This window comes from Lithobates pipiens, unplaced genomic scaffold (assembly GCF_037356315.1).
Source record: "Lithobates pipiens isolate NorthernLeopardFrog02 unplaced genomic scaffold, aLitPip1_a1.2 Scaffold_16, whole genome shotgun sequence".
NCBI classification, from domain to species: domain Eukaryota; kingdom Metazoa; phylum Chordata; class Amphibia; order Anura; family Ranidae; genus Lithobates; species Lithobates pipiens.
In genome coordinates, this window is record NW_027507748.1 from 646,735,125 (window position 1) to 646,748,788 (window position 13,664).

The following is a 13,664-nucleotide window of genomic DNA, read 5'->3' on the forward strand; positions in this document are numbered from 1 at the left end:
CAACAATATACTGCCCCAAGCCCTGCTACATGGCTTTACAGCAAACATGTCCAAAAACCACAAAATGGACATAAGAAACGAGAACAAAGAGAGCAGACATATAAAGAGAAGAACAACAAGAGTAACAAAAATAGTACTCCACTATAAGGTAGGTTCAATTATGTATCCAATGTAGTTTATGTATCCAGTATAGGATTAATTAAATATAGATTGTGCACCCTGCAGGAGCCATTGCTCCTGAGCTTAGTAAATGAGCAGAAGCGCTGATGACTTCCATCATCCAATCATGTGCAAGCAAAAATGCTGTTTTTTTTCATTTTCCTTGCATGTGATTTGGGTATTCCTTGCAAAGTAAAACTTCACCTCATTGGTTTAATGTGACAGTGAAGTGTCTGGTCTCAGGGAAAACACAGAGGAAACAAATCATCCTACATAAGTTGTACTTGTCTATCTGCAGCCATTTCTTCTCCACACCCATTCAAAGTGCTGAATTTTAAAGCTTGTCTGAGAGTTCAGAAAAAAAGGGGTGGAGAGCTAAGGTTACACACTCTGCAGAGCTCAGTGAGGAGAGCATTGGTAGCTGATTGGAGGAAAGGGACACACCCCCTTCACACAGCTCACAGTAACAGGGGAGGGACCTCCAGCTGATTGACAGCTTCAGCTCTGTTCCTATTTTCTCTTGGTGTCAGAAAAACTTGTCAGAAGTGATGCGTGCTGATAGCAGAGGAAGGAAGCAGCAGACAGAAATGAGGGGTTATGAGGGGGTTATGAGGGGGTTATTTACTAAAGGCAAATCCACTCTGCACTACAAGTGTACTGAACGTGCACTTGGAAGTAAAGTTGCTGTAGATCCTAGGGGGACATGCACGGAAAATAAAAAACAACATTTTAGCTTGCAAATGATTGGATGATAAAATCAGCAGAGCTTCCACTCATTTCAGATCTACCCATCAGATTTAGAGCGACTGCACTTCCAAGTGCAATTGCAGTGCCAAGTGGATTTGCCTTTCATAAATAACCCCCTTAGTGCTCTTAACTGAGACAAGTACACACTATGGGGGGTGTGCTTTGTTCATATTTTATGTCTGAAGTTTACAACCATTTTAACTCTGGAGCAACTGCACTTGCAGAATGCACAGTCTATTTGCCTTTAGTAAATCAACCCACAATGTGTATCAGCTGCCCTCCTGTTGCTAAATTACACTGTCTTTATATTACCACAGTGCTGGGGATCTGTCATTTAGCGGTGGGAGTACAGCGTGTGCTCATCCACAGGAGTCAGGTTGTCGTGACTGATGAGGATTTAACCACTTCAATACAGGGCACTTAAACACCTTCCTGCCCAGACCAATTTTGAGCTTTCAGCGCTGTCGCACTTTGAGTGACAATTGCGCGGTCGTGCTACACTGTACCCAAATTACATTTTTATCATTTTTTTCCCACAAATAGAGCTTTCTTTTGGTGGTATTTGATCACCTCTGCGTTTTTTATTTTTTGCTAAACAAATAAAAAAATACAGAAAATTTTGAAAAAAAAATGTTTTTTTTGTTTCAGTTTCAAAACTTTGTAAATAAGTAAGTTTTCTCCTTCACTGATGGGCACTGATGGGGATTCACTGATGGGCAATGATAAGGCGGCACTGATGGGCACCAATGAGGTGGCACCAATGAAGTGGCACTGATGAGGTGGCATTAATGGACACTGATATGTGGCACTGATAGGCGGCACTGATGGGCACTGATAGGCGGCACTGATGGGCGACACGGATGGGCACTGATAGGTGGCACAAATTGGCACTGATAGCTGGCACGGATTGGCATGGATGGGCGGCACGGATGGGAACTGATAGACGGCATTGTATCATAATATACTGTACTAATGGATGCCAATCAGTGCCAAACAATAATGCATGCCAATCAGTGATGCCCATTGTGGGCACTGATTGGCATCCATTATGGACACTGATTGACATCCATTGTGGCACTGACTAGAATCCCTGGTGGTCCAGGGTGGCATACCTTGTCCTGGGCCTCCCCGGTGGTCTGGTGGTGTCCCTGGTGGTCCAGTGTGGGCATCCTCGGGGGTGGGGGGATGCGCTGATAATCGATCAGCACAGACCCCCTGTCAGAGGAGCAGCCGATCGGCTCTCCTCTACTCGCGTCTGACAGACGTGAGTGAGGAAAAGCCGATCACCGTCTCTTCCTATTTACACTGTGATCAGCCGTGATTGGACACGGCTGATCACGTGGTAAAGAGTCTCCGTCGGAGACTCTTTACCGAGATTGTAGTTGCAGGGTGTCAGACTGACACCCCGCAACAACGATCGCCGCGATGCGCGCCCCTGGGGGCGCGCAGCGGCTCAAAATCTTGATCACGTCATATGACGTCCGGTCAGGATTATGAAACCACTTTGCCACATGCATGTTGTTTATTGTATTTAACTGTTGACTTATGTTGTGCTGACGTTCTACGTTGGAGCGACAGTGCAAATTCTGTAACCACCTATTTGCTATATTTTCAGTAAAAGTATTTCTGTTTAAGAGTACAAGTGTGTGGTCTACTGTCTTTCCCCACCAGGTGGAGTCAGAGGATCCTGAGGGACAGATACAGGTACATTATACTGTTTACATTATACTGTATTATTATTGCACCACAGCTGTGCCAAGGGGACAGAGTTATACAGAAGGGGGGTTTCTCAGTAGAGTGCAGGCCCAACTCAAATCAGCAGCTCCTTCGGGGGTCAGTGCTACACGTAGGGGCTCCTCCGGGATTTCTGTCACTCAAGAGAGAGAGACCCCCACGCTCAATAGTTACCAATGGATCCCGAAAAGGCAGTCCAGTAGTGTGAAGCAGAAGGGATATACTCGGAGACAAGTGTGGCTATCGAGTTCCCTGGAAGTAGCAGGGGAGAGAAGGAAATCAAAGAGGTGGTACAGGTCTTGTCCCCAGACAAAAAGTCTTATGTGGTCTCAGTAAGGCCCGGCCACGAGACTGACTGCACCTACACGTTGGTAGAATGGAGACAAGAAATCCCTGAAAATGTCCCCGGGCTAGGAAGAAGAGACTCCGGGGGGGGGGGGGGGGGAGTAGGAAAGGTTTGGTTTTTGGGCAGAAGAGAGAAGTGTGTCCCGTCTGGAGAAGTGGTATGCCTAAAGGCCCTCGTCAAGTTGAGATGGAAAACCCTGGGGCCTTTCATTCTCTTTGAAGATACAAATCAAGAGAGCCAAAAGGGGCTTCATCCCAGAAGTGTTGCCTACCAGAACACTGAAGAGGACTCATGGGAAGATTCCCGTCAGTATCCGTAACACGGGAACTACCCCAGTGAAGCTGCCACCCAGATTGCTGCTGGGACAGGTTAGCTCGGTCACCCCAATTGCAGCAAGTGATCAAGAGGAAGAAAGCCAGGCAGAGACTCCGTTGGAGGAGGTTTGTCTAAAGGATACACCACTGACCCCTGCCTGGAAGGAAAGAGCAAAGGCCCAACTGCTAAGATGGAAGGACGCTTTCTCAAAAAACGAGTTCGACCTGGGACTAGCTAAAAGCGCCACTCACCAAATCCGCCTGGAAGAGAACATCCCTTTTAGAGAAAGGGTCAGGCGAATCCCACTAAGAGATCTAGAAGACTTGAAAGAGCAGTTGGCGGAACTGAAGAGGACAGGCATCATTCAGGAGTCTAGAAGCCCATACGCCTCCCCCATAGTAGTGGTGAGAAAAAAAAATGGGTCCCTGCGCCTGTGCATCGACTATAGAACCCTGAACAGAAGGACAATCCCCGATCAGTACACCACCCCTCGGATAGAAGATGCCCAACTCAATTCAGAGTCTATCGGGGGCCAAGTGGTTCAGTGTGCTGGACCTGAAGAGCAGGTATTATCAGATCCCAATGTGCCCCGAAGATAGGGAAAAGACGGCCTTCATCACCCCAGTGGGGTTCTTCGAGTTTTTTAAAATCCCAATAAAATAGATTTACGTTTTTGGTTGTAACATAATAAAATGTGGAAAATTTCAAGGGGTGTGAATATTTTTTCAAGGCACTGTATGTAGTCCTAACATAGGGGGTTATTTACTGAAGGAAAATCCACTTTGCATTGAAAGTGCACTTGGAAGTAAAGTCGCTGTAGATCTGAGGGGGAAACTCAAGGAAAATAAAAAACAGCATTTTAGCTTGCACATGATTGGATGATAAAATCAGCAGAGCTTCGCCTCATTTCAAATCTACCCCTTAGACTTAGAGCGACTGCACTTCCAAGTGCACTTGCAGTGCAAAGTGGATTTGCCTTTTGTAAATAACCCCCAAAGTTCCTGTCTAAAGCCCCATACACACTAATAGATTTTCTGCAGATTTTTGGCTTCAGATTTATCAAAACCATGTAGTGCAAGGGCCTGCCTGATTATATACAAACTGAATCTCTTAAAGTGGAGGGCCACCCTGAAAAAAAAAATTAATTAAAATTTAGAAAAAAATCAGAAAAAAAAAATGAAAACTATTTTTTTTTAACTTACCAGAAATGCCTGCTGCTAGGCACATCATCCTAATCTGCCTCTTCCTCCTCCGCGGAGATCTTCTGTCCTCTCTCCTCCGTGCGGCGTCTTCTGGGTAATGTGTCACGCTGTGTACTGGGAACTGTGTGTCCCAGAACACAGCGTGCCCCATTCACAAAGCGCTGCGCGACTCGCGCATGCGCAGTAGGAAACGGGCAGTGAAGCCGCAAGGCTCCACTGCCTGTTTCCCTTAGCCAAAATGGCGGCGCCGGGACCCGAGAGCCGAGGGATGGGTCAGCCTCGGGCGGCCGACATCGCGGGCGCCCTGGACAGTTAAGTGTGCTTATTAAAAGTCAGCAGGTACAGTGTTTGCAGCTGCTGACTTTAAAAAAAAAAAATTTAAAACCGGCTCTCCTCTTTAAGGTTTGACCTCATATTATATGGTTTTGGTAAATCTGAAGACAAAAATCTGCAGAGAATCTAAAGCCTTGTACACACAGTCAGATTATTGGATGAATTTTTGTCAGTTTTTTGTTTGATGCTAGTCTCAAATCGAAAGTGAAGGGGGTACTCACCATGAGAAAATTGTCTGACGATAGAAGTCAATGTCAGAAGTGACGTATTGGGGTTATTTACTAAAGGCAAATCCACGTTGCAATGCAAGTGCACTTGGAAGTAAAGTTGCTGTAGATCCGAAGGGGACATGCAAGGAAAATAAAAAACAGCATTTTAACTTGCACATGATTGGAGGATAAAATCAACAGAGCTTCCCCTCATTTCAGATCTCCCCTTCAGTTCTACAGCGACTGCACTTCCAAGTGCACTTTTGGTGCATTTACAAGTGTACTTGCAGTGCAAAGTGGATTTGCCTTTCGTAAATTACCCTCACTGAAAGTGCACTTGGAAGTGCAGTCACTGTAAATTTTTTATTTTCTTTGCATGTTCCCCTCGGGTCTACAGCGACTTTACTTCCAAGTGCATTTTCAGTGCAATTTCAAGTGCACTTGTAGTGCAAAGTGGATTTGCCTTTAGTAAATAGCCCCCAATGAGTTGAATTGTTTTGTATGTGTTCTTTCATTTCTGAGCATGCCTAGTTCTGCTCTTCAGATTTTGTTTTGATTTTTTTGTCAGAAAACTATACTAATGAAAAGAAAATCGGACGTTGTGGTCACATCAGACAAACATTTTCAAACCTGTACAAAATTTTCAAACTGCCGAAAATTCGTAATCGGCTGTCAAAAGCAGCATGCTAACAATCAGAAAATCGACAGATCGTTCATCAGACAAAGGGGGTTATTTACAAAAGGCAAAACCACTTTGCACTGCAAGTAAACTTGAAAATGCACAGAAAGTGCACTTGGAAGTGCAGTCGCTGTAAATCTAAGGGGTAGATCTGAAATGAGGGGAAGCTCTGCTGATTTTATCATCCAATCATGTGCAAGCTAAAATGCTGTTTTTTTATTTTCCTTGCATGTCCCCCTCGGATCTACAGCGACTTTACTTCCAAGTGCACTGTGGGGGTTATTTACGAAAGGCAAATCCACTTTGCACTACAAGTGCACTTGAAATTGCACTGAAAGTGCTCTTGGAAGTGCAGTTGCTGTAGATCTGAAGGGGACATGCAAGGAAAAAAACCAGCATTTTAGCTTGCACATGATTGGATGATAAAATCAGCAGAGCTTCCCCTCATTTCAGACCTACCCCTTAGATTTACAGCGACTGCACTTCCAAGTGCACTTTCAGTGCAAAGTGGATTTGCCTTTCGTAAATAACCCCCATCGTAATTATTAGCAGGGGTTTCCTGAGCCTGAAAATATTTTTCAATAGGTTTCCCTATTTTAAAAGGTTGAGCAAAGCTGTGTGCTCTGCATTTTACAGAGGGCATTGAAGAAGCTTAGGGGGTTATTTAGAAAAGGCAAATCCACTTTCCATTGCAAGTGCACTTGGAAGTAAAGTCGCTGTAGATCTGAGAGGGACATGCAAAGAAAATAAAAAACAGCATTTTAGCTTGCACATGATTGGATGATAAAATCAGCAGAGCTTGCACTCATTTCAGATCTACCCCTTAGATTTAGAGCGACTGCACTTCCAAGTGCACTTTCAATTGCGCTTGCAGTGCAAAGTGGATTTGCCTTTCGTAAATAACCCCCTTAGACTCTAGTGTGCTTGCCATAGGGGTTATTTACTAAAGGAAACGCCACTTTGCACTGAAAGTGCACATGGAAGTGCAGTCGCTGTAGATCCGAGGGGGACATGCAAGGGAAATAAAAAACAGCATTTTAGCTTGCACATGATTGGATGATAAAATCAGCAGAGCTTCTCCTCATTTCAGATCTACCCCTCGGATTTACAGCGACTGCACTTCCACGTGCACTTTCAGTGCAATTTCAAGTGCGCTTTGCACTTGTAGTGCAAAGTGGATTTGCCTTTTGTAAATAACCCCCATGGTTTATCTTCAGATTTTCTGACCTCATGTAAGGACCTTTATAGTGTGTATGGGGCTTTAGTGTTGCCCCTCTAAAAAATAGTGTTACCATTATTATTATTACAGGCATACCCCACTTTTAAGCACACAATGGGGTTTATTTACTAAAGCTGGCAAGTGCAAAGTCAGGCTCACTTCTGCATAGAAAGCAATGAGCTTCTAACCCCAGCTTGTTCAATTCAGCTTTGGTAATAAAACCTGGAAGCTCATTGGTTTCTATGCAGAAGTGATCCTGATTTTGCACTTTTCAGCTTTAGTAAATAAACCCCATTGTGTACTTAAAAGTGGGGTATGCCTGTATTATATGTGATGTTTATAGTGCCAACAGTATATGGAGCACTTTACAAGGTGAGGGCAGAAATGACAGTTCCAATACAATTGAATACAGGAGGAATCAAGGCGGCCTCGCTCGTTAGAGCTTACAATCTAAAAGGATGGCTAGGTAAAAATAAAGCCTAAAAATCAAAAACAAATTGAAGCGCCATATGTGAGGACCGGTCAGCTGCAATCGATTCCATTTCTGTTGTTGAGTTTGGATAGGCTTTAAGCTTCATGCCACAATTGCTCAGACAAAGGGCTTCTTCCAAGTCCCACTAAAGTGTGTCATGCTGGTGACAGGAGGGAGCACGTGATGATGTGAGCAGTGGAGAAATGCAGCAGCCTCAGCCCTGGGAAGGAACGAGAGAGAGAAAGACAGACTGAGACAGAAGTGCATCTGCTTTGAAATCACAGAGGGAAAGAGAGGCAGCAGCCACACGCACACACCATCCAGCCCAGCCGCCTGCGGTGCCTGTGTGCAGAAACAATAGGGAAGCACGGGGGGGTGTTAAGAGGCAGATCCAAGCAAGAACTGTCACAGCACGGGGCTGCTATATAAATGCGGAGCTGGACATTGGCTTAGTAGCTCAGCATGCCCACCGCCGCTTGTTGCCTGACATAGCACAAGCTTTTTTGCCTCCAGCTCATGGTGTTTGAGCAAGCTTCAGCATGTCCAGGAGGAAGATCTCGTCCGAATCGTTCAGCTCGCTGGGATCTGACTATCTTGAGACCAGCCCGGAGGAAGAGCCAGAATGCCCCTTGGCTCGGATGTGCTGGAACGGGAGCAAAAGCCCCACGGGGTCGCAGGAGCAACAGCCAGCCCCGGTGGTTGGCCCCAGGAGGGCGACCAGGAGGAGAAGGGTAAACCTGGACTCCCTGGGGGAGAGCATAAGGAAGCTTACTTCTCCCACGGTAAATAAGAGGGAACCTGCATGCCACTTCTCCTCTGGGCAGGGTGGGAAAGAAGGGTAAGGGGGGGAAGGAGGAGGTGTTCGTGGGCACCTGGTACCCACAGCTTAAGTAGAATTGATGGAGATTCCCTTGCAAGGAGCGAGGATGAAGGATGGCTGGTCCTCCAATGAATAGCATTTGCCGTAGATGAGTGACACTTGGCTGGCCTGTCATTAGACATATGCTGATCATTAGTGCCAGGGCATGTGCCAGGTTGAGGGTATGGGAAGCAGATAGTAGCAATAAGTGTGTTTGCTCTACACCTGTTTTGTGTTATGTAATTGGCTATACAGGCACAATATCTTCTATACGTGTACATACGGTACACATGTAATCCCATTATTCCTTATATCAAGTGTACAGGAGTAAGGCTACACACATAGAATTATGCTGGCAGCAGAGGAACCATCATTGCCATAGTAACGCTCGCCTGTATATAAGGACTCAGGGAGTAGTGTAAGATTGTGAGAAATTTGTTGCAACATTTTTTAGCTATTTTTTTTTTTTTTAAACGGCAATCAGTCTCTTATTAATACTATTGATTTATATAGCACCAAACCTCAGCATCGCCATGCATACATATCTACACCAGCACTAGAAATACAGATGCTGCCACTTAACTAGCCTTACTTTGTGTTACATAATTCCCACTGTTATGACATTTCAGTACATAGCGATCGTGTACACGATCAAACTGGGTAATGCAAGCGATTCCATTAAGCTGTCTCCGGATGACAGTGGGTGCTGATCTGGTATTACGGGAGCAACGTCTCATAGTTGTACCCAGGCAGCCTATAGAAGACGGAGAAAATAGACACACTGTGGGTGTGTGGGTGGCAATCAAAAGGTTGGCAGAATATGTAAAGAGCGGGGACGACACTGACAGACCCCCTTTTGTCTTCCCAGAGCGAGGAGATGATGAGAGATAAAGGGGTGGATAATGAAGGAAGAGATCCTGGTTCATTATAGACTAGCAGTAGTTTGAAAGCTGCAGCGTATATTTAATGTCACAAACTCAACTCCTCATGCCAATTAAATCGCAGCTAATGGCACAGTGACCTAGAAAGCCAAGATGGAATTTGTTTTGTGCCAGAAGTGACATCCCAACATAGTAAATAGTGACACCGAAGAGCTCTTTAAAACATGTACCCATTTCTATGAAGTATAAGTATGTTAAGATTTACCCTGGAGGTAAATATATAGGCTTGAGACTGCAGGCTGTGTGTATTTTGCGGGGTATCAAACTATCTAATGCTGCGTATACTGCTTGAAGTTCACCCAATTCCTGCTGGCTCGGCTGAAATTCCAGCAGTGTATGCCCCTGCCGGCACCTCACTGTACAACAAATATCAATTGTTCGATTTACTTTTGTCGAACGAGCCTGTTGGAAAAATTTCAGTTGAATGGTGGCTGCATCCAACGGAATGCAGCCGCTGTTCAGGTATCCTGACAGACATCATCGGCGGTGGTCAGAATAGAATAACTTAACAGGGGAATGTATCCATCTGTGCTGGTTAGAAATCTATATGTGTATGGCCAGCTTTATTCACATATTGCAGGGTACATATCATTTCTCATATTACACTAACATTCGTAACTTATGCAGATTGATTGAATATGACAAAGAGCAACGAAAAAGTTTTGATAGCTATAATATAAGCCAAGACCCATGTCAATATGTGGGTTAGGAAAATCCAGTAAGTGAGGTTAGAACAAATAAGTGGGGTTAGGAAAAGCAAGTAAGTGGGGTTAGCACAAGTCAATAAGTGAGGTTAGGACAAGCCAGTAAGTTAGGTTAGGACAAGCCAGTGGGGTAAGGACAAGTAAATAAGTTGGGTTCATAAAAGTCAAAAGTGAGGTTAGGACAAGCCAGTGGGGATAGGACAAGCCAGAAAGTGGGTTTAGGTCAGGCCAGTAAGTGGGGTTAGGGCAAGTCAGAAAGTGGGGTTAGGACAAGCCAATGAGGTTAGGATAAGTTAGTAAGTGGGGTGAGGATAAGCCATGGGGGTTAGGTCAAGTAAATAAGTTGGGTTAATAAAAGTCAATAAGTGAGGTTAGGACAAGCCAGTAAGTGGGGCTAGGACAAGTAAATAAGTTGGGTTCATAAAATGCTAAAGTGAAGTGAGGACAAGCCAGTAAGTGGGGTTAGGACAAACCAGTAAGTGGGGTTAGGACAAACCAGTAAGTGGGGTTAGGACAAACCAGTAAGTGGGGTTAGGACAAGCCAGTAAGTGGGGTTAGGACAAGCCAGTAAGTGGGGTAAGGACAAGTTAGTAAGTAAGGTGAGGATAAGCCAGAGGGTTTAGGACAAGTTAGTAAGTGGGGTGAGGATAAGCCATGGGGGTTAGGTCAAGTAAATAAGTTGGGTTAATAAAAGTCAATAAGTGTGGTTAGGACAAGCCAGTAAGTGGGGCTAGGACAAGTAAATAAGTTGGGTTCATAAAATGCTAAAGTGAAGTGAGGACAAGCCAGTAAGTGGGGTTAGGACAAACCAGTAAGTGGGGTTAGGACAAACCAGTAAGTGGGGCTAGGACAAACCAGTAAGTGGGGTTAGGACAAGCTAGTAAGTGGGGTTAGGACAAGCCAGTAAGTGGGGTTAGGACAAGTTAGTAAGTAAGGTGACGATAAGCCAGAGGGTTTAGGACAAGTTAGTAAGTGGGGTGAGGATAAGCCATGGGGGTTAGGTCAAGTAAATAAATTGGGTTAATAAAAGTCAATAAGGGAGGTTAGGACAAGCCAGTAAGTGGGGTTAGGACAAGTAAATAAGTTGGGTTCATATAATACAAAAGTAGAGTGAGGACAAGCCAGTAAGTGGGGTTAGGACAAGCCAGTAAGTGGGATTAGGACAAGTTACTAAGTGGGTGAGGACAAGTAAATAAGTTGGGTTCATAAAAGTCAAAAGTGGAGTGAGGACAAGCCAGTAAGTGGGGTTAGGACAAGCCAATGGGGTTAAGACAAGTAAATAAGTTGGGTTCATAAAAATCAAAAGTGAGGTTAGGACAAGTCAGTAAGTGGGGTTAGGACAAGTCAGTAAGTGGGGCTAGGACAAGTCAGTAAGTGGGGTTAGGACAAGTCAGTAAGTGGGCTTAGGACAAGTCAGTAAGTGGGCTTAGGACAAGTCAGTAAGTGGGGTTAGGACAAGTCAGTAAGTGGGGTTAGGACAAGTCAGTAAGTGGGGTTAGGACAAGTCAGTAAGTGAGGTTAGGACAAGTCAGTAAGTGGGGTTAGGACACGCTAGTAAGTAGAGTTAAGACAAGCCAGTAAGGGGGGTTTGGAGAAATCAGTAAGTGGGGTCAGGAGCAGGCTGGGAAGAGTTTTCTATAAAATAAAATGATGAAGTGTCTATGGTTTGCCCTTCTGGCACAGTATAGGCTTTGTGCAAGCACTACGATCTGATGTCAGAATCTGCTGTCTATACAAGAATCACGGACAGGATATTCCAGAAGCATTTAATAAGGGGATTCATAATTCAAAATGAGCCAAATTCATAAAATTTTTATTTCCTGAAATGTTATCAGAAAAATCAGAAATTTACTATTTTGGTAGAATGCATTGCAGTGAATAGGAGAATGCCACACTGTAAATATTTAAACAAGCACAAGGATAATCACTTGCCTCATACTTACAGTAGTTCTAAAGCTAAAACATTGTTTTACCCTAATACATTTGATGCATTAAGGTAAAAAAATAAAAAAAATACTCCCACTTGCTGTGCAATACCCCCACTACCTACCTGAGTGCAGTATTGATCTAGTGATGTTCCCAATGCGCAGTTCTTCTCCCCTGCCTTTGTATTCTCACAGGAGGATTGAGCAGCAGCTGTCAAATCAAGTCCTGTGAGCAGAGCGTGGGGGCGGGGCCAAGCCATGCTGTGCGTGTCTATGGACACATACAGCCTGGTTCAGGAGGAGGCTTGCTATGGGGGCAGACACAGAAGAGGAGGAGCCAAGATCGCCAGCAGGGGACTCCAGAAAAGGAGGTTCAGAGCCACTCCGTGCAATATCATTGTACAGAGCAAAATGAGTACATGCCTATTATTTTATTAATAAAAATACGTTTTAGAAACCCTTTAAGCTGCTGTTTACACTAAATACACAGTAAAAACAATGTTTTCCAATCAACCTAGTTCACACCACTGCATTAAAAAAAAAAGCATTTTGTGTACACTGGAAGCCATGTAAATGGATGTAAACACACTGGATAACACATAAATGCATCTTTAAGTGAAAAAAGACAAACAACGCACTCCATTATAAATGCACTACAATCACATTTAAAATGCATGTAAATACACACGTGGAGACACATACTGGATGCAGGGATTGTGGTGAGGTTTAGCCCTTAACATCTTCATCCCCAAAAGATTTGGCTGCTGAATGAACCAGCCATTTTTTGCAAATTGGCACTGCGTCGATTTAACTGACAATTGCGCGGTTGTGCGACACTGCACCCAAACAAAATTGACATCTTTTATTTCCCACAAATAGAGCTTTCTTTTGGTGGTATTTGAGCATCTCTGTGGTTTTTATTTTTTGCGCTATAAACACATTTTTAGTGTAAAAATGCCTTAAAAGCACCCCATGGTCTTATTGTTCACATCAGAAAATACAAAACTAAAATGCAAGTTTATGAGTAAGTTGATTGCACAAATGGCATTGATGATGTTCATGGATGGCCTTGTGTTTAGGGGGAAAAGGTACATTTTAAGGTTCATTTTGTTAGCTTTAAGAGTGCAATAGACTTTAAAATGCACAGGTGGAAACACTATGGGCACAAATGTAGCTACATATTAAAATATCTATACTGTCGATTGCTGACTGATTGGCTTCATGTTATCCTTATCCAATGAAGATGCTAATGCTGATGGCACACAGTTGATTTATGGTTGCATGGGTAAGCGTTATTGTCAGCTACAACAGCAACTCTGTAGCAGCTACAAATCACCAAATAAAATAAGCAGAGTTGTAGCTGCTACAAAGTTACTACGGTAGTATAAATGTAGCCTTTAGACCTAGTTCACACCAGTGCGGCTTTGAAATCACGTTAATTTCAAAGCTGCAGATCTGTGAGATTTCATTGCGGCTAACGACTTCCTTTAACAGGAGTCAATATAAGTCACAATGAAATCGGAAGGAAGTATTGCAGGAAACTTTTTCAAAGTCGCTGTGACACGAGTCGCATCAATTTGAACTAGCAATGCCCGGCAATGGGGTGCGACTTGTAATGCGATTTGGAACTGTCAAATCACATGACAAATCGCATCGGTGTGAATGATATCTTAGAAACCGACTAAAACTAGACAGTGAATTGTCTGGTCTGTTGTGAAATTTGACGATGAATTGCTCCACACTGTCTGAAGCTGCAAAGGTCAATGATGGCTTATTTTAAAGCTCTTTTGCTGTTTGTTGAAATATGCAAATATTTAAAG

At 43.9% G+C, this 13,664-nt stretch overlaps 1 protein-coding gene across 1 annotated transcript in view; it reads left to right on the plus strand.

The window, feature by feature from the left end:
- The first annotated feature begins 7,607 nt into the window (after window positions 1-7,607).
- The window catches only part of GUCY1A2 (guanylate cyclase 1 soluble subunit alpha 2), a 389,883-nt gene continuing 383,826 nt past the window's right edge, over window positions 7,608-13,664 (plus strand). The window contains exon 1 of the mRNA XM_077484335.1: window positions 7,608-8,197. Within this exon, the coding sequence (XP_077340461.1) occupies window positions 7,955-8,197 (243 nt within the window). The 5' untranslated portion in view covers window positions 7,608-7,954. The remainder of the gene's footprint in view (window positions 8,198-13,664) is intronic.